General features: G+C 29.1%; 1 protein-coding gene across 3 annotated transcripts in view; it reads right to left on the bottom strand.

Annotated features, from left to right (window-relative positions):
- The window catches only part of LOC107457197 (uncharacterized), a 56,616-nt gene extending 37,770 nt beyond the window's left edge, over positions 1–18,846 (bottom strand). Inside the window, exons 1-5 of one of the 3 annotated variants that reach the window (XM_071182921.2) lie at positions 18,633–18,834; positions 18,365–18,487; positions 13,165–13,216; positions 3,667–8,776; positions 619–699 (exon numbers count right to left, since the gene is read on the bottom strand). In XM_071182921.2, the coding sequence (XP_071039022.2) occupies positions 619–699; positions 3,667–8,755 (5,170 nt within the window). In that variant the 5' untranslated portion in view covers positions 8,756–8,776; positions 13,165–13,216; positions 18,365–18,487; positions 18,633–18,834. Of the gene's footprint in view, positions 1–618; positions 700–3,666; positions 8,777–10,059; positions 10,118–13,164; positions 13,217–18,364; positions 18,488–18,632 lie in introns of those variants that run through there. The other 2 variants (XM_071182922.2, XM_071182923.2) reach the window with 2 other exon arrangements.
- Between the last annotated feature and the right edge of the window lie 20 nt (positions 18,847–18,866).

Genomic DNA, 18,866 nt, shown 5'->3' with positions numbered 1-18,866 from the left:
GTAGTGATTCCGAAAACCGGAAATATCAGTTATCCGGAAAAGCGATGGCCCCGATCGTTCCGGATAATCGGTTCCCTACTGTATAATTAACACTTCAAACAGTGAATATTCAGGTATTCGAGATTTGAAATCCTCATATCATAACATTATCAGGATTTTGTAAATTTTTGATTATATTTCCGTTAGTCATTGCCACAGATTTTCTTAGTTATTAATGATTCATTATCACATGCGAGAAATTTCAAATAATGTATTTGAAGGACCACTTTTTTACACACTGGATCATTGACGATACACCTGTCAACTTATGAGGCTCTATTGATTGCTTTTTATTACTGAGCTTCGAATTACACATTTGAAGAATAACTGTTTGATGCACCCCATATGCAATAATTTTATTGAACACACGGTTTTGTTGATGGCATTTTCAACAGTTTGCGACTTCCACATAACTTTTAAAATTTTGATTTCTTTTATGAAGAATTTTTAATTACGATGTTGAATAACTACTTTATGATACGCTCTAGTGATTTGTAGAATTATGCAAATTAGAGGAAGAATCACATGTCTGTATATATGGTGAAAAAAAAAATGCAAACAGAAACTAGAATTACTTACCCATTGTGAAAGGAATTGCAACAGTTTCAAGTGAAAAACTTTTCCCACGAGGTGTCATCATAAAAGACGAAGACACTTCTTCTGTTTTATATATGAAAAAAAGTAAAACAAGAAATGTAAAGCAATGGTTACATAAATTGAGTTGTTTCAAAAGAAACACAAGAAACTAAAGTAGTTTAGAATTTGATATTTAAAAGGTCATGTATTCAATACTCTATGCATTCAACGACACCCTAACATTATAATGAACAATACACCAAGTCCAGTTTTGAATTTCAGACAACTACATCATTTAAGCAGTTCATCCTGGTATACAGTATACTCTCTATATCTCGTCTATCTATATAAGTTATAGCAGGGATGAGAGTAGTCAGAAAGTAAAAAAGAGGAAATCCAAGAAAAAAAAATAAATATATATATATATATATATATAAACAAAAATTTGACAAAAAAAGTTCGATTTTTAAACTTGTAAACCATGTGATAATAAATCCCGATATGAGGCTTTTAAATCACGTGAATTTGAAACTCTACATCGAATTTAAAAAATGCGCAAAATACAAATCATGATGCGTATTTTTTAGATCACGATGCATAATTTTTAAATCGCGCTATATTACAACCGCAAAAACGAATCACGACATTGGATTTTAAGCTCGCGTAGCTACATAGGGTTTTAAAAGCTCGTAAATACAAATCGCGATATTGGTTTTTTTAATCTCGTAAATAAGAATCGCAATGTACAATATTTAAATCGCCTGAATAAGAATCGCAACGTTCAACTTTTAAATCAGGTAAATACGAAAATCGATGTTTGATAATAAAATCGCAGTTTTAAAAATACATAAATACAAAACACGATATTGGATTTTTAAATCTCGTAAATAAGAATCATAATGTACGATATTTAAATAGCGCAAATAAGAATCGCAATGCGCAACTTTTAAATCAGGTAAATACGAAAATCGATGATTGATATTAAAATCGCGTGAATAAAAATCGAGTTATTTGCAGAGTCTGGACTTGAAATTTCTAAAAGGCTTGTTTGTATTGCTTTTGTTTAGACATAATAAATAAAAATTTACAAGATTAATTGAATGAGCAAATAAATATTTTCACCGCAAATCCACCTATATTTTTTTTCCTATTTTTTTGTTTGTTTTCACGCCAGAATACAAGAAGCAGCGACGTCTGAATTACGAAAATACGAGCTATCCCGCCGACGGATAAAAAATACGGAAAATCTTATTTTCTGTGCGTGAAATCGGAGAAAACAGCTAATATAAGTAAAAATGCGGAAGGGTTAGCAGCTAGAACGTAGTTTGAATTTTCAGTTTATCTTTGAAAATCGTAAATAAATATAATTATTTTACTTCAATGACTGAATTTTAAAAAAAAAGCGGGATATTTATTAAAAAAACGAAACTTTTAGAGAATCGGAGTTTTTGATAAAAAGGTTGAAATTCGAGAGACAAAAAGAATCTCATCCCTGTATAAAGATCAACCAGTTTTATCCCAAGGAAATGATTTTTAGAGAAACTTCAGAGGGTGGAATAAAGACTTCAGTAATTTCGCTCCGTGGAAAATTAAATTCCTCATAAAATATTTTAACTTGTGCAAAAAAAAATTTCAGCGGAAATCAGCGGGAAAAATGGAAAAATCTGAAAAAAAGCGGAAATCCGCGGATCCGCGGAAGAATCTCATCCCTGTTATAGGAAGGCTAAATTTCAAGATAGTGAGTTTTCGAGATAACAAGTAAAAAGATAAATATGTTCTAAAAAGTAGAAAAATTTATTATAAAATAGAACTATAGAAAGTAGCTTCATGAAACAAAAGAATAATTGCTAATAATTATGCATGTAATGATAGTTGACTTTAAGTTTAAATACAGCAATGATAATTTTCAAAAGACAAAAATAATTATGCATTAAATAGAAAAGAATTGGTCTACAACAAACGTACGTTGTGATTTTGCCTTTAAAAAAAAATCATTTCCCGTTTTGGAAAATATTTGACAAAAAGAGGTTTTGAGGAGAAACTCTTCGCATAGGAACTCAAATTAACAATTGGATATGTAATGAATGGCAAGAGGAAAAAATATTTTTTTGACATAACAAGGTTTTCGAGATATAAAATCTTGGGATATCAAGAGTAGGACTGTGCTAACAAAAATTTAATTACATTTTATTTCATTTCCGAAAATCACTTCAAAATTAAGTGGTGAAAACATGTTTTAAAAACAATAGGCTTAATTTGCAAAGCTATTTGGCAACAAAAGTTTCTTAAAAATTATTCAAATTACAATTTCTTTGAAAGAGAAAGTTATCGTGCATTGTACCTAAGGTATCATTAATTTTCTCTGAATGAAAGAACGACACATTCCCCTATTATCAGTCAACGATTGGTGCTCTGCAAAAGAATTAGAATATTTAGCATCTGTCAAATATTCAGCCTTTCTACTAATGTAAAATTATCGGCTTTCATTGAAGTGACTGGTGCCGACAACTACAATGTCTTTACGTATTTGCTTCGTGGTATCTTAAAAAATTATTATATTTTGATAAGTTTAATGATTTTTAAAATAGTTCTTGAAAACTATCATCAGCATGGATCAAAATTAACTATTGTAAATTCAAAATGCTTGTTACAATTTATTATTGGTGGCTTTCAAATGTTCTTATGTAAAGAAATAGATTAACAGTATACAAATGTAGAAGCTAAGGTATAACGAATAATTTTTCAAGTGTCAATTGCAGAATAGAATATAATATTGTCCAAAACGTTTTTAGCTAGTAATTTAGCTTAAGATAAGCTGCAAGCTTCACATTTCGATAGAGCAACAGGCTTACATTTTAAATCTGTAAATAGATAATGCCAAGTAGCATAAATATCCATCAGTCTGTTTATGTGTGAAAATTAATTAAATTAAAATAATTAAAGCGTAGGCATTGAACAGGCTCTTGAAATAAATAATCAATGAAACAAACATTCACTTACGTCTGATCAGCAAAATGAATAATAGTAATAATAATAATAAAAAAAAATTACCTTTCATATCCTCCACAGTTTTCAGTTCTTTCTTCATAGCTAGACTTGCGATATTCATGTCAGGAGAGAATGGCCGAGGAGCTTTCTTTGAACGCTTTGACTTCTTTACTGTAGAGCTATTATCTGCCACGGGAGGAGCTTCTTCAATTTTAATGTTCAGAGAAGAGCTGGGAAAGTCAATCAATGGCATTTCTTCAATATCCATTGGTTCTTCCTTAACTACGACAGGTGGAACAGGGAGGTTTTCAGATTGAACATTAAAACTATCAGACAAAGTTTTATCACGGTTTTCTATACTTTTCGAAACACCAGAGTTATCCTCAGCTGTATCAACAGTTACTGTAGAAGAGCTCGTTTTAGTGGCACAGGTAATAGTAACAGAGCCTTTTTGATTAGAGGAGTCCTCAAATGAATTTAACAAATCAGAGGCATCAGGAATAGAGTCAGTTGAGCATTTTCGCTCAGAAAAATACCATTTTATGGAACCTTTTTTAGCTGAAGAATTAAGATTTTTAGCCACAGTTAATTTTACTTTTGGACACGTCTTTTTCTTTGAAGTGAGATTAGTAACCGATTTTTTCCTGCCCCTTTTCTTCTTTGTTTCAGAACTATTACTTTCATCTAATATTGTTTCGCATGAATTTGTCAGATTCAAATTCTCATTTTTTTCAGTTGCGGCTGTATTCTGACAACACTTATTTCCTGAAAGATCAAGTTCTTCTTGTAGAATTTGATTACCTAAATCTTCCATACTATTTCCATCATCAAGGTTTAAGGGCAAAACTGCATTATTCTTATCAGAAAGATCTACTTGTATGTCACTATTTTTACAAGAGTCTAGTTGGACACCATTATTTTTATCAAAAGAATCTGAGTCCATATCAGCACTAATTTTACTGGAAGAATTTAACTGGCTGTCACTATTAATTTTATCAGAAGAGTCTAGTCTGATGTCATTATTAACTTCATCATAAGAGTTTAAATGGACATTGCTATCAAATTCAACAGAGTCAATCTGGATGTCACTATTAGTTTCTACAGAAGAGACTTGATGCCTGTTATTATCATCATTTACATTAGAAGGATCTTGCTCGATGTTATTAATTTTATCATCAGATATTTTTAACTGGATATTACTGTCAATTTTACTAGAACAGTCTATCTGAATATCACTATAAACTTCATTAGAAGAATTAAGTTTAATATCACAATTTTTATTGGAAATGCCTAATGAAGCATCACTGTCACCTCTTACATTTGAAACAATATCTGACAAAATGGAAGAAATGAGCTTATCTTCACAAGTATTAGAAACTGTTACAAGTGTTCCTTCAGATTTATAAGACGACATGCTATTTTCACAAATATCAAAAAATTTTCTGCCAGATTTTATTTCATTATCTAAAATTTCATCACCCACATTAATCTTCTTTTCAGTAATATTAAAAGTTTCAGGGCATTCACTACCGATATCAGAGAGGTTTATAGACTGGGATACAATGTTTTTATTTTCATTTCCTTCGACTGAGGATATATCACCTACCAAGTTATCAGCACTTAATTTAGAATCATCATTTACTTGAACATCATGAGTTTGATTTAAACAGCTTTCTTCATTATTTATAGATGAGGATTGAGCATTTAATTCAAATTCATCTGAATTATTACTAGCATTAACAGCATTTGGTTCAACTATTTTTGCTATGGGATCTGTTAGTTTTTCTGAGTCATTTAACAATAACTCATCCAAAGAGTTTTCTTTAGGAGAAATAGTTAAGCTGGCATTGATCAAAGAATCACCAGAATTTGAATGATCAAGCTGCGTTCTTGGAAAATCATTCTCTAGGTGATTAGAATTTTCAATCTCAGAATCAACTTCCTTCTGGTGAAGAGAGGTACTGCTAGTATCATGCTCAAATCCATCCTCATTTGGAGTTCCCATTTTATCAACTACCTTCGTTCTGAAAGTAGAAGTAAGAGTTTTGTTATTTGATTGGTCACAATTTTCATTTTTTGAGTCACAACAATTAAGATCACTTTCATTTAAACTATTCTCATTGGACTTGGAATTTGGTTTTTTAAAAAGAACTTTAAGTGTTTTTATTCTTTTTCTTTTATTTTTACAAGTAGATTTCATTTTGGATTTGTTGCTTAAATTACTAGGTGTTTCTGTAACTAGAGTCTTTTCTAATGAAATACTTTTAGCTTGTTTTCCTTTTCTTTTCAATTTCCCCCCAGTTATTGTTTTGATTTCTTGTATGATATCAATTGGTTTACTTATTTTTTTCTTTCCTTTCAAAGATTTGACAGATAAAAAGTTTCTTTTTGCTTTGTTTTTAAAACTATGTGCAAAATACTTCCTTCTTTTATTATTTGGAGCTGGAAGATTTGGAGATTTGTTTTCAATTACTTCAGTATCTGACTTTTCAGGTGTTTGTAGTAATCTTCCTGATTGTCGACGTTTACAAGAAGATGGACTTGATAAACTTTCAACCATTTTAATAAGATTGCCATCTTCAGTGTTAAAATCTACTTCGGTATCTGACTTTTCAGGTGTTCGTAGTAATCTTCCCGACTGTCGACGTTTGCATGAAGGAGTCATAGATGGACTAGGTAAATCTTCAATAATTTTAATAAGGCTTCCATATTCAGTGTTGAAATCTTGATTTTGTTCAGGTACAGTTTTTTCTGGCGTTTTCAATAATCTTCCTGTATGGCGGAGCTGTCTAGATCTAAGAGAACCTACAGGTGAAGCTGTTAATGTCTCAGCCTTTTCAATATTAAGCGAAGTATTATTGTGCATATCATTAGTCTGATCAAGGCAAGGAGAAGAATCTGTATCTTTCATAGATGTTTTTCTTCTTCTGACATCTGGATTACTGGCTGATACATTTAATAATACATCAGTCTCTTGATTAAGAGCATCAACATTAACTGTAGAACTGAGATCATTAGTTTCTAATATTTTATTACATTTTATAATATCTTTATCTACTAACTTGTGAGTCATATCATTAGAAATTTCTGCAACCGTAGATGAAATGATTTTGATATCTTTTTTTGAATTAGATACAGAATCCAGAGAAGGCTGTTTATTTTGTTTTCTCTTATATTTGTATTTGATTACTTTATTTGGCTCATTGTGCTCATCATTTAATACTTGTGCATTTGTAGGTGTATTTAGTGCTTCAGCTAAATGAGATTCAGTGGGTTCTATGTGCGTGACATCTACACAAGCATCTTCGGAAAAATCATCATCATCAAATCCAAACAATATGTCATTTAAAGTTGAATTATATGCTTTACAAATTTCAGTTTTAGGCACAAGAGAAACTGAAGTAGATTGTTGATCACCCTTTATATTAGATGGCTTAGATCTTAGAGATTTTTTCGCTTGCGTTTTAAAAGCTTTTGCCATAACATCCATAATCAAATCGGCAGAACTTACAGATTCCCTTTCTTTTGTTTTTTGTAACTCAGTGTTTTGGTTGGATAAATCATAATCCAAGTTTTGTTCATCATCATCTTGCGATTTTCCCGTGGATGGATTTTCGATTCCAGTATCTTGCAAAATAGGCTCATTTATAATCTTCTCCAGACTGTTGTGTACAGTTTTGGAAGGTGTAACAAAAGATTTTTCAGTTTCTTGCACCTTAAAATCTTTCTGATACTTGGAAGGAGACTTTATTTTAGGCGAACAGAAATTATCGGACATGATATCAAACGGCTCATTAATGACATTTGGTTTAATAGAAGTTTTAGAATATTTGATGTGTGGTTCAACAAGAGTGAAATTTTTCGACTTGACAAGCGAAGAAGCAGAATCTTGCTTTGGTTTTGAATAAATATGTGGTGACACAGTATTATTTACAGATTTTAAGGTAACAGGACTAACATATTGTTTGGGAGCTATTATTTGAAACATTTTGCACCTGTTATTATTTGAAACATCTTTAAATCTGTTAATGCTAGTAACAAGAGGCAATTTGTAGTTTTGTGCACCCAAACTCTGTTGTTTTATAGGAAATAAAGTGGATTTCTGTGGAGAAGAAAAATGAGGACCGACAATCCTGATTAATCTCTCATTTCCATTAAAGTTTTGTTTAATAACAGAATGTGTTACATCAGACAGATTGTCGGAAACCCTATTCAAGAACAGTGGCATATTTTTATTACCAGTTTCAAAACCATTACTTGGTATTGTTTTTGGATGTAATGCACTTACAAGAATGCCAGATGCATTAGTAGGTAAAGATTTACTACCACTCACTGGTTTTTTAACTTTAGGAATTCTTGAAATAGGTTTTGCTCGCACTCTTTTAACACCAGGACTTATCCCACTTTTTTTAGGAGTCTTCACATGAGATAAAGGCCAATTACTAACCTTAATATTGTTCATTTTTACAAAATTTTCAATATCTAATTTTTCACACTTAATTACGGGATATTTACCAAACACTTTTATGTGATTCTTGACAAAATCTTTGCCCTTTGAAAAATTTCTATATTTCTTTAGTGGATTTGAAAAACCTAAAGGACTTTTAGGCTTGATATACTTTTTGGGAGATATTTTACTTGGAGAGAAAACATTTTCTTTGATTTTAGTTGGACTACCAATATTAAGTGGAACTTCTGCCAAATTCATATCTAGAATTGGTAAAGGGGGGTCACCTGCTGCATGAACAGCAGGTGCACCCGAAGTATTATCATAAGAATCTAGTGTTTTTAATGTTGTGTTATCTGGTAAAGCAGGAGTGGAATCAATTAATGAAGTTGTAACACGGAACTGAGAATGACTATCATCTGCAGTTGAATCAACAGCATTTTCAGGGGTCGTTTCAGTTAAAAGGGGAATATCTTGCAAAAAAGCTGACAAATCAATGGTAACTGGTTCTTCTTCTACTTCTTCTGGTTCAAAAATTTCTGGGTAATTTACTTTTTCATTATCCTCATGGTAATCGTAAGTATCAAATTTTGTCTGTTCACAAGATAGCAAATTATCAACAGATTCAATATATGAAGCTCGTCCTTTGACACACCGCCTTCTGTTACTAGGACCAAACAAGCTCTCAGTGATTATTGTTGCCATGTTGAGAAAATTGTACAGAAACTGCAATAAAATATTCAAAATGTAACCAATCAGAATTCAATTTCTTTCAATAAATAAATGTACACAGGCTTCTTATTGATTCATGCAAAATTTCACCAAAACTTTTGTTTAAAAATAAGGTCTAAGAGCTTAAAAATGAGATAGTTGTAAAAATGCTGGAAAAATAAAACGCCCATGAATTGATTTATTTTAAATTCAGAATGATTTGAAAAAATTTGAACAATCTTTACTATAACTAAACTTAAATCAAACTACAGTTCAAGCAGACTTAGCAAAAATAGTAACTGTTAAAGGTACATATCACTTAATATGTAGTACAGAGTTCAGTTTCCTACCCGCAAATGCTGTTAAAAGATGTCAAATAAATTTTTTCTTTTCAATTGGGCACATTATGTTTGTCAGACTATTAACCAATAATAAAAAAATTATCGTTGCTTAAAGTAATATAAAAAGCAATGTAGGTAATTAAATGAATTTTGAATAATGCAAACTGTAAATCACTGCATTTAGCTCGAATAAAAAGAAATACTAACATAGTCAAATCACAAATATATTTTTAATAATTTCAATAGAAATGACACTTGAAATTATTTAAAAAAAATTATTCTAAATTTATATTCTTATTCCTACAAAGGCTGCTTATGAACAACTACAAAAATCTATATATACTGTGTTCATTAAAATATTAATCTCAAATAAGAAATATTTAATCATTAACAATAAATGAGATTTCAGAAAATAAGTTAAATATAAAAAAATGGTTCCTTAATCATAAGCAAACAACAGAATAAAATATAATGTAGAAAAATACGAACACAATGAATATATTTTTTATAACATTCATTAATCAAAGAATTATTCATTAATCAAAATCATATTTTCAATCACATTTTACTTTTTGAAAAACTCATTTTGATTTTTAATTAAAATCTCTATATATCTATCTATTAATATATAAAAAGAATATTGAAAAAATATTTTTTTTATCCAGCAATTGTTAACTAAATTGCTTTACCAAACACTATATTAACATCATTTAAGAAAATATTTCCCATTTTAATGAAAAAAGATTAAGTTCTAAGTCATTTTACATTAGAAATATTTTCTCATTTAAAAATATTTGCTAGTGATACAATATTAAAGATACTAAAAATGATATTTTTGTAAAATTAATTCTAATGAACTAATTTTTTATTACTAGCTTATTTTAAAAAGATGGTTTACATGCACAGGTTAAATCAGAAACAATGATTTTCTCCACATTTATTTTGTTTTGTACATACTCTTTACATTCATGATCTTTAGTTTCCTTGAAGATTGCTGATGCATAATTTGCAACTTAGTATTGATTGTACATTGCAACTTTCCTCGTCAAATTACTATTTCTTTTCTATTGGTTTGATGCCATTAAATAACTTTTTATTCGAGCGATATACATGTTAACCTGGCTGCCAGTGATTCTTTATTTGCTGTATGTCTATAAAAATGTGCTGAAAGCTCTTTTTTTGTGACAACTAATGTAAGAGAACAGGGGACTGTCTAGGTTTTTCTGAGAGGTACCTATTTTGTGAAAACTTAGATATAATCTGTGAAAATTAAAAATTATATTAAAAAATCAACACAAAAATAAAATTTTAATAAAAGTATTTTGTGAAACTACTTTTTTTTTCTTAAGTTGAATTTGTAAAGGTACCTCTAAATCAAGGCTCAAAAACTCCCAACGAATTTCTCAAATCTGACGTCGAGTGGACGACCATTTTCCCATTAATGCTCGTGATACATTTTCAATTTTTTAAATCCTTCAAGAGTCTAACGCCTCACTTCTAAAATGACCCCACTAATCTAGAAATCCTGTTAATTCCTTCGGCAGACCAAATGCGCATGCTCACGTAAATGGTAAAGAAAAGAAAAGTTGCTCTGTGCATGCGCATTTGGACTCCAAACGAAGAAATTAACAACTCCTCTGATCACGTAACGCCCAACTCATGAGGTCACTGTAGACTTCTCCTTGCTGCCTCCAACCAGGGCTCTCAAATACTGGAGATTTACATATTTACGGCAGCAAAGCAATAGCAATTATTTTGATAGCGGAATCAGAAATGATACCAATAAAAAGGTGAAAACCATAACAGTAAAGAGTGGTCCATCCAACGATATCGGAAAAAAAGAAAAAGTCTTCAAATTTACGACAAAGAGAAGAGAAAGCGACCATTTCTAGAGATTTGGAAAAAAGAATTTCCATGGGTGGAGTTCTCTGTAGTATGTGGTTAAATAAAACCTTCTTTAAACAGAATTCTTAGACCAGAAACTAACCATTTGCCACAAGAGGTGTCAACAAAAAAAAAGTTGCGACTTAAGTAAATAACTGGTCACTTTTTTCACACACCTTTTTTAAATTATTAATTTCATACTTTTGTGTTTGCCTCAGTAGTTCACTATTTCTAACCGAAGTTAGTATCCCCCCCCGCCTTATGTTCTTGCAATTTATCCAAAGTTTTTCTTTTCTTTAACAAATCTGCATAAATGAGTGAGTCATTATGGTGCACGAATAAGAACTGAACAATAAAATGGAATGATGTAAGGGCGGAATAAATGTCTTGTTTATGAGATTTTACGTAAGTATCAAAAATTAAATTATAGATTAGCGAAATCCTGAGAAAATTTTGTCAGAATATAAATTATTAATTCACTGAAATCCGTGAATAATCGGTCTTGAGATTTGTGGAACCCCGCGAATTAGTGGAAGAATCACAAGCCTGCAAGGTTGTTAATTAAATAGAATAAAATTCACTAACTTTCCAGATATATTTTTCACGTTTTTTTTTGAACGATAGTCAAATATATTCTAAGAAATTGAACTTTAAAGAAGTTATATATTTAAAGTTAAATCCTTAAGGAGCTTCTAGACTTAATTTTGTTCAAATTTAGCCTTAGGAAATTACAAACTTTAAAAATTTGTTTGACATTTTTTTAAAATAGAATAAAAAATGATTAAAAATTTATCTTTTACAAGGCATTAACTTTGGGCAAACTGATATTATAATCGTGAGAAATTTTTTTCAATTGGCTTAAAAAGTTTTCAAGATACGCAAAAAGTAAAATTAACATTAAGGGGGTCGAAACTTTATAATGGTCAACTGACCAAACTATTAGGACCACATTTTCCAGATTGCAGCTACCCCCATATTTTAAGGGGTCGGAAATCCGAATCAGTTAGAGAAAAAGTATGGTTATCCAGAGAAAGTACGTTTTTGCATCTGATTTCATAACTTAAAATACCATCTGCACCAGGGTTGGAGTTTTTGCCGGCAAAAAGGGGTTTTTGCCAGGACAGTGGCAAAAACCTGGTAAAAACAGGCAAAAACTGGTAAAAACCGGCAAAAACCAAATTATCTAAATTGCTGATAAAATATTATTACAAAATACTTGAAACAAATTTAAATCAATCATAAGGAATAATAATTTTGATACATTACATGAAAAAATTATTTTTAACATATTAATAATTAATATAATGGTAATAATTTTTAAAAGATTGAAAGTTTGTGATCTCTTTTCATTTTAGAATCCTAAAATAAATGTTTTTTTACAAATAAATAAATATTATTATTTGCATAATATTATTATTTATTATAAAAAATTATTATTTGTACAATAATTAACTACACATATTGATAGTTATTTTATGTTTTAAATTATAATTATATAAGTTCATTTCACTGGAGAAAAAAAAAGAATAATCACAAATTTTCCAATCAATAATCTTTTAAACTACTAAAATGATATATTATTACATGATCATTTAATTATGGAATAATAATTTTGTTAATTTTTTTGTAATTATTTATATTTATAGTATATATTTCAATTTTAGGAATAATTTTGTATCAAAAATGTGTTTTTGTCCTCTCATCTTGGAAAATATAGGTTTTTGCCACTTTTTGCCAATTTGCTTGGCAAAAACCTGTTTTTGCCAGGACGGTTTTTACCGGTATTTACCATGGTTTTTTCCACCTGTGGCAAAATCTTGCCAACCCTGATCTGCACTAATTAGTCTTTGAGGTTCACCCTTCAACCATTAAGATCAAGTCCTTGAATACGAAGATCCAATCATTAGATCAAAATTTATTAAGGGTGGTAAATTTTTTCCTTGTCGCACTGTAAATAAACCATAAAACACAATAGTATTACAAAGAAAAGATGATTTTTTTTAAAGAACAGAAAATTATTAATAAATAGAATATTTAAAAAGAAAAAAAAAAAAGACCTAACTATTGGGACCACACTTGACAGGTTGTAGCTACCCCTTATATTTCGGAACTCAGAAATTCAAAGAACAAATGAAGACTATATAAAACAAAGAATATATAAAACATATAAAGACTTACTTAAGATGAAAGGAAAGCTTCAGTACAATACAATAAACATATATTTCTCATCCTGCAAATAAAGATCATGTAAGAAATCTCATTTAAAATACTACAGAAAATGCAAAATCTTTGATTCCAATTGCGTCTTATAACAAAAAAAAAAAACTGCTTAAAGGGTGTGAAAAATTTGCAATGACGCATCTTATAGGACGCCCAATTCTTTAGGCATGCGTGGTCGGACAAAATGTTTTCTGGTGCACTATCAATCAAATAGTATTAATTATGCATTTAAATAAAATAATACAAACGTGCTTAAAAAAATCAGTCAAATTTTTTTTTTAATCCCTTGTCTACAATCAATGGTAGAAAACATGATAATTTCTCTGCTATATTTTTTTTTCTAAGTATTTTCCCTTCGTATTTATTTTGTCTTCAATTAACTCAGCAACAGAGGCCAGTTCTTTAAGTAACAGTGAAGGATCAGCCTATGAAATAAAATAAGTTTGTACTAGACCAGGGATGGCGAACCAATGGCACGTGACACAATATTTTGGGCACGCCACCAATCACCATGTTCACTATTAACAATTAAATTAAAATTCACAAAAAACAAACAAAAAAATGAACAATTATTTATAAAAAATTACAATTAATGCAAAAAAAAAAAAAATTAATAAATAACTAATAAAAAACAAAACAAGAGAACAATTACGCTATGCGAGTGAAAGCGAAATAAAATAATATGATAAGATAAGAAGAAAGAGATAACATGAAGAAAAAAATTCATTCATACTAGGGATGTAACGAATATTCGGCCACTATTCGCTATTCGGCCTAGCCGAATACTGAAGTTATTTGGCTAAATATGAATACTATTAGATATTTGGCTGAATAAGTGCATAATAATAAAGAAAGATATTTTTTTAAATGTGCTTTTAAATACATTTAATCATGACTATTGCAGAGTTACATTTCACTGCATTAATTATTAGAAAATCTAACATTTACTCAATTTAAGTTGTATAATACATAAGTGTATTTAATAATGTTACATAAATAAAAACATTTTCTTGTTGCAAATTTGTTAATATTTATTACATTTTTAATTTAAAATTTGAAAATTATTTAATTACAAAATTAAAATTTCAGAAGTGAAACTTTTGAAAAAGTTCTTAATTTTCTGGGTTTTAATAATTTTTCTAACTAAAAAGAAAGTTAAGAATACATTTAACAGTAGTAATGAGTTCTTATTTTAAATAAAATAGCATATAAATTACAAGTATAACTATAACTAAAATATGCTATTATTAATTATTTAGATTTATAAAAGCCATATTGCCTTGTTATTGGCATCAAGATATTTATATTATTACACAAAATAAATCAAGTTAAATTTTATTTCATTTTTAATTTAAAATTACTTTAATTACAAAATTACAATCAAAAGAGAAATTTTTAAAAAGTAAGTATTCGGCCCCATCACTATTCGTTACATCACTAATTCATACTTTACACAGAATTGCCCAATAGTTAAAACATTTAACAATTTAATGGAAAAAAAGGAAATATTGGAGACATGAAATGCTAAACACCTAAACTAGGGGTGCACAACCTTTTTGAGTGAAGGGCCACTTGCACAGCAGGTTGGCTAACGAAGGGCCGCACATGTATTTGGAGATGTTAATGACAAATGTAGTAATGTTTATTTAAACATTAGCGTTCCATTTTTTTTTATCAATAAACTTAGTCATATCAATAACTTAGTAGTGTTCCATTATTAGAATTCATTCAAAAATAAAAAAACTTATCCTTTTTTTTTTTACAAAAAAAAACTTGCTATTTTTATCATATGAACAATAGATTTATCAAAATAAATAAACATTGAAGAAAAGAAATGTTTTTTTTTCTATCATATGCAATACGAAAATTTATTTTAGAATTAAATTCTAATAAATAAAAAAAAACTGCAATCCCCACAGAATGAAATTAGGAAAAATTTTAGTCATAATTAAGTAGGTAATATAAATTTAAATTAAATATTTTAATGGAAGAAAATTTATAGGTTTTAAACAAAAGCCTAAAATAAAAACAAAACTGTGATAGTTCAAAATAAAATTAAATGCTTATTTTGTAATGTACTTTATTATTTTATTTTATTAATTATTAGATTTTTCTATATCGTAAACATTTTCCTTTTTTTTTATCGAAAAAGATCACTTAAGCAACAAAAAATTGAAATCTAAACTACAAACAGTGAGCAGTTTAAAAATTCACGTTTTCCGCCATTTTATGAATTTCTCAAGTTGCAATAACAATTGCATTTAAACTAGGGAGGGATGTAACAAGTACTTGGCCCTTCTGTGGAAAATTCAGTTGGTTGAATGATCAGTCAAATATTCGGCAGAATATTTTTTAGAAATGTATTTTTCTAAGTTTTTTTTATTTTTGAATTTTTATAGATATTATTATTATTATTTTTTTAAAATTATAATCAGACAAGTCAATTTTGTCATTTTTTCGATACTTTGAGAATTGAGAAGGATTTTTTTCCATTCCTTGCTGTTTTTATTATAACCCAGCATTTTAACAGAATGTTTCATACTATTAATTTATTATCACTCTCTCCTTGTACTGTAATATAAATAACCAGTAACATAGAAAAGTGTAATTTTCAGTATAAAAGTTTTGCTTCAGGAACTAAGAAATATTTGTTTTTTCTGTTTTTCTTTTTTTAGGCATTTTTATTAAGACTCAACCTTTTTTTTAAAAATAAAGTTACTAATAAAATTTATTTTAGAGCAATTTTTTTTCTTCTAAAATTATGGCAATGAGAAAAATTTAAATTGAGATTTTCGGCATAAGAATTTCATTTAAAAAATTAAAAACCATATTTTCTATCTTTTTATTTTCTTTAAATAAAAAAAAACTTTTTTTGGACGTTTTCATTATAACGTAGTAATTTTAATAGCATTTCTGTTGACTCAATTCCTTTTTCTTGGCTTTTTCTGGTAATTGAAAAACTGAGATGTTCAGCTTTAAAAATTTTTTTCAAAAATTAAGATTGATTTTTATGTTCTCTGCTTCGCTTTTCAACATTTTCAAAAACGTTCTTGATTGGCCTTATTTTTTAGAGTTAATTTATGAATACGTTTTTCCAGGAAATATTATTCTGAGCATTGAAATTTTGTTTCAGTGTTGCTATGCTGCTAAAAGATTTTGCTATTTGGCCCCAAGTGTACGGCGTTCAGTCGATTTTTTCTTCTTTTTTTTGCCGAATACTTGGTTTTTGATTAAATCACAATTCATTACCACATTCGACCAAATCATATTCGTTGTGGAAATAAAAGTGAAGGAAAAATAACTAGGATTTATGATAAAACTGTACCGAAATACAGTATCAAAAAGTGATTATTTAATTGCGCGATTAACAATCACGTGTCGTAATAACATCATAGTTAAATAACGGGATCGTCCAAATCATGTGGAAAAGTATAGAAATAATTGGGAAAAAATATATTTATGCTGAACTCAGCACGAATAAAGCGTGTTAAATGCATGATTCAAAATTTGCATGTCGTAATAGAATAATTGGAATTTTTATAATACATGGGAACGCATAGCAATAACTGCCGAAAAAAATGTTGAAAAAAAAGAAAGAATTGCAAAATAAAGATAAAAAATCACTTAGATTTAAGATGAAATCGTCATAAATAAAGTGCACAAAAAGTGATTATGCGATCGGAAACTCGCGTCGTAATAAAAATTCGGGATTTTCGAAATCACGTAGAAAAGCGGAAATAACTGTTTAAAAAAATCATTTATATTTACGATAAAATCGGCTTAAAGAAAGCGCATTAAACGTACATTTACTAAAGAATCTGTTAAAATTGATTGGGTCAAAACGTGATGATTTAAAAGTGCGATTAAAAATTGCCATTTTTAAATTTTTTTTATTGTGTTTAGAAGCTCTCGCGGGCCGCACTTAATTAGTCGAAGGGCCGCATTTGGCCCGCGGGCCGCAGGTTGTGCACCCCTAACCTAAACTAAAGCTGCCAGCATGCAGCATTTTAGTTAACACAAAATTTTTTTCTTCTATAACTTTTTTAAAACTGTTATACAATAAAGTTGTTTTTTATTCAGGGATAATAAACTCATAGTCAAAAACTAATCCTCTACATGCATAATTTTTTCTTCTTTTTCTTTGGTATTCACAGCTGAAGGAAAACATTAGAATAATTCAAGTTAACAAATTCCATCATTGCTATTACTTGAGTATCACTGCTATTTATTCATCGGGGTTGTTTTCGAATCGTGATCTGTCGAGCATACTACAATCGCCTTGGTGCCAAATAGATTTTAAGCTTGCAAATTTAAAAAACAAAACAAAACATGTAGATGTTTGCCTGGGGGAGGTTTCAAGTTATGGCTTTCAAGATGGTCCCTTTCTACGATGTTTTCATTAGTTTCTAGCAGGCCACTGGCAGGAAGTTTCTAAGACTTTGGGATTATTCTGTCACAGATTACGATACGGAAATCTCCCCTACTCTCCCTTACCTACTTCATTAACAATAACTTTAAATAAGCGAGACTTTACACTCTTGAAAATATTGATCCCTTATTTAAATAATTTATGACTCTTTACTGCAATTAAGGCCATTTTTAAAAAAGGACGAACTTTATAACTGTGAATTTACGTTTACTGGCTATTACCACACAAATACATAGCGTATAAGTTAGTTATAGATCTGAATATTGTTGAAGTAAAACTTATTTTCAATAATATAAACATTGCATCAGAATGAACAAAAATGAGACATATTTAGCAGTTTGTGACTAAATGGAGTTAACCTGCTGAATGAACACAAAAAAGAATTTCTTTTATATAATAATCTTTATATTATTAAATTTCGATTTAAATAAAATTAATTTCCATGTAAAAAATTCATTCATATTTACATATTATTAAAGGGTGACTTTATACAGGTTATTTATGAGGTACGAAAAAGTAATATGTAGACGAAGTACAAGAAACAATAATAAAAAAGATGCTAAGAGTTTTGAGGATTCGTATTTATATAAATGAAACAATGCTACATTGAATGTCAAAGAAATAAGTCTAACGAAACAATTAAAATTTCATCCACGTCAAGCACTAAATAGTTTAAAACTACAAGCCACAGTAAAAATCAAAAATATTTAGCATTAAAATATCACTTACCCATCATAATATATTATCTCAAAAGCATTTTCTGAACGCCCTTCCGCTGAACATCTATAAACTAGATCGAAACAATGGCTGCGTTCGTACTCTACGATCAGCATAAAGACAGGAGCAGTGTCACTATAAATTAAGGTTAGTTGAAAACTAATGTTTCAATCAGCAAAAAAGGTTCATTACAACAAAAAAAATCCTTTATAAGTATAACTGGCGCCAAAATCACATTCACTTTTAATTATTTGAAACAAAATGAATAAAACACATTTACCATAAAAATCATTGAGAAAAGCCAAATTAAAACCTTGTTCATATAAATAACATAATCAAATAATATGTTATTGTTTTTATTTTTAATAAGGTAATAATATTTAAAGTTATAAAAGCGTTTTACATTTTTTTTAGGGAAATTGCTGTAACTTGTAACTCGTCACCCACGCAGTTACAGTTTCATTTAAATTTAGCAACTTAGCAACAATTACGACATCCTAATGGAATAACTTTA

The sequence above is a fragment of the Parasteatoda tepidariorum genome, chromosome 7, assembly GCF_982258835.1.
Source record: "Parasteatoda tepidariorum strain Cologne lab strain chromosome 7, Ptep-v5.0, whole genome shotgun sequence".
In the NCBI taxonomy this organism is placed as follows: domain Eukaryota; kingdom Metazoa; phylum Arthropoda; class Arachnida; order Araneae; family Theridiidae; genus Parasteatoda; species Parasteatoda tepidariorum.
Note: the sequence above shows the minus strand (reverse complement) of the source record. Positions and strands in the feature narration are given on the sequence as shown.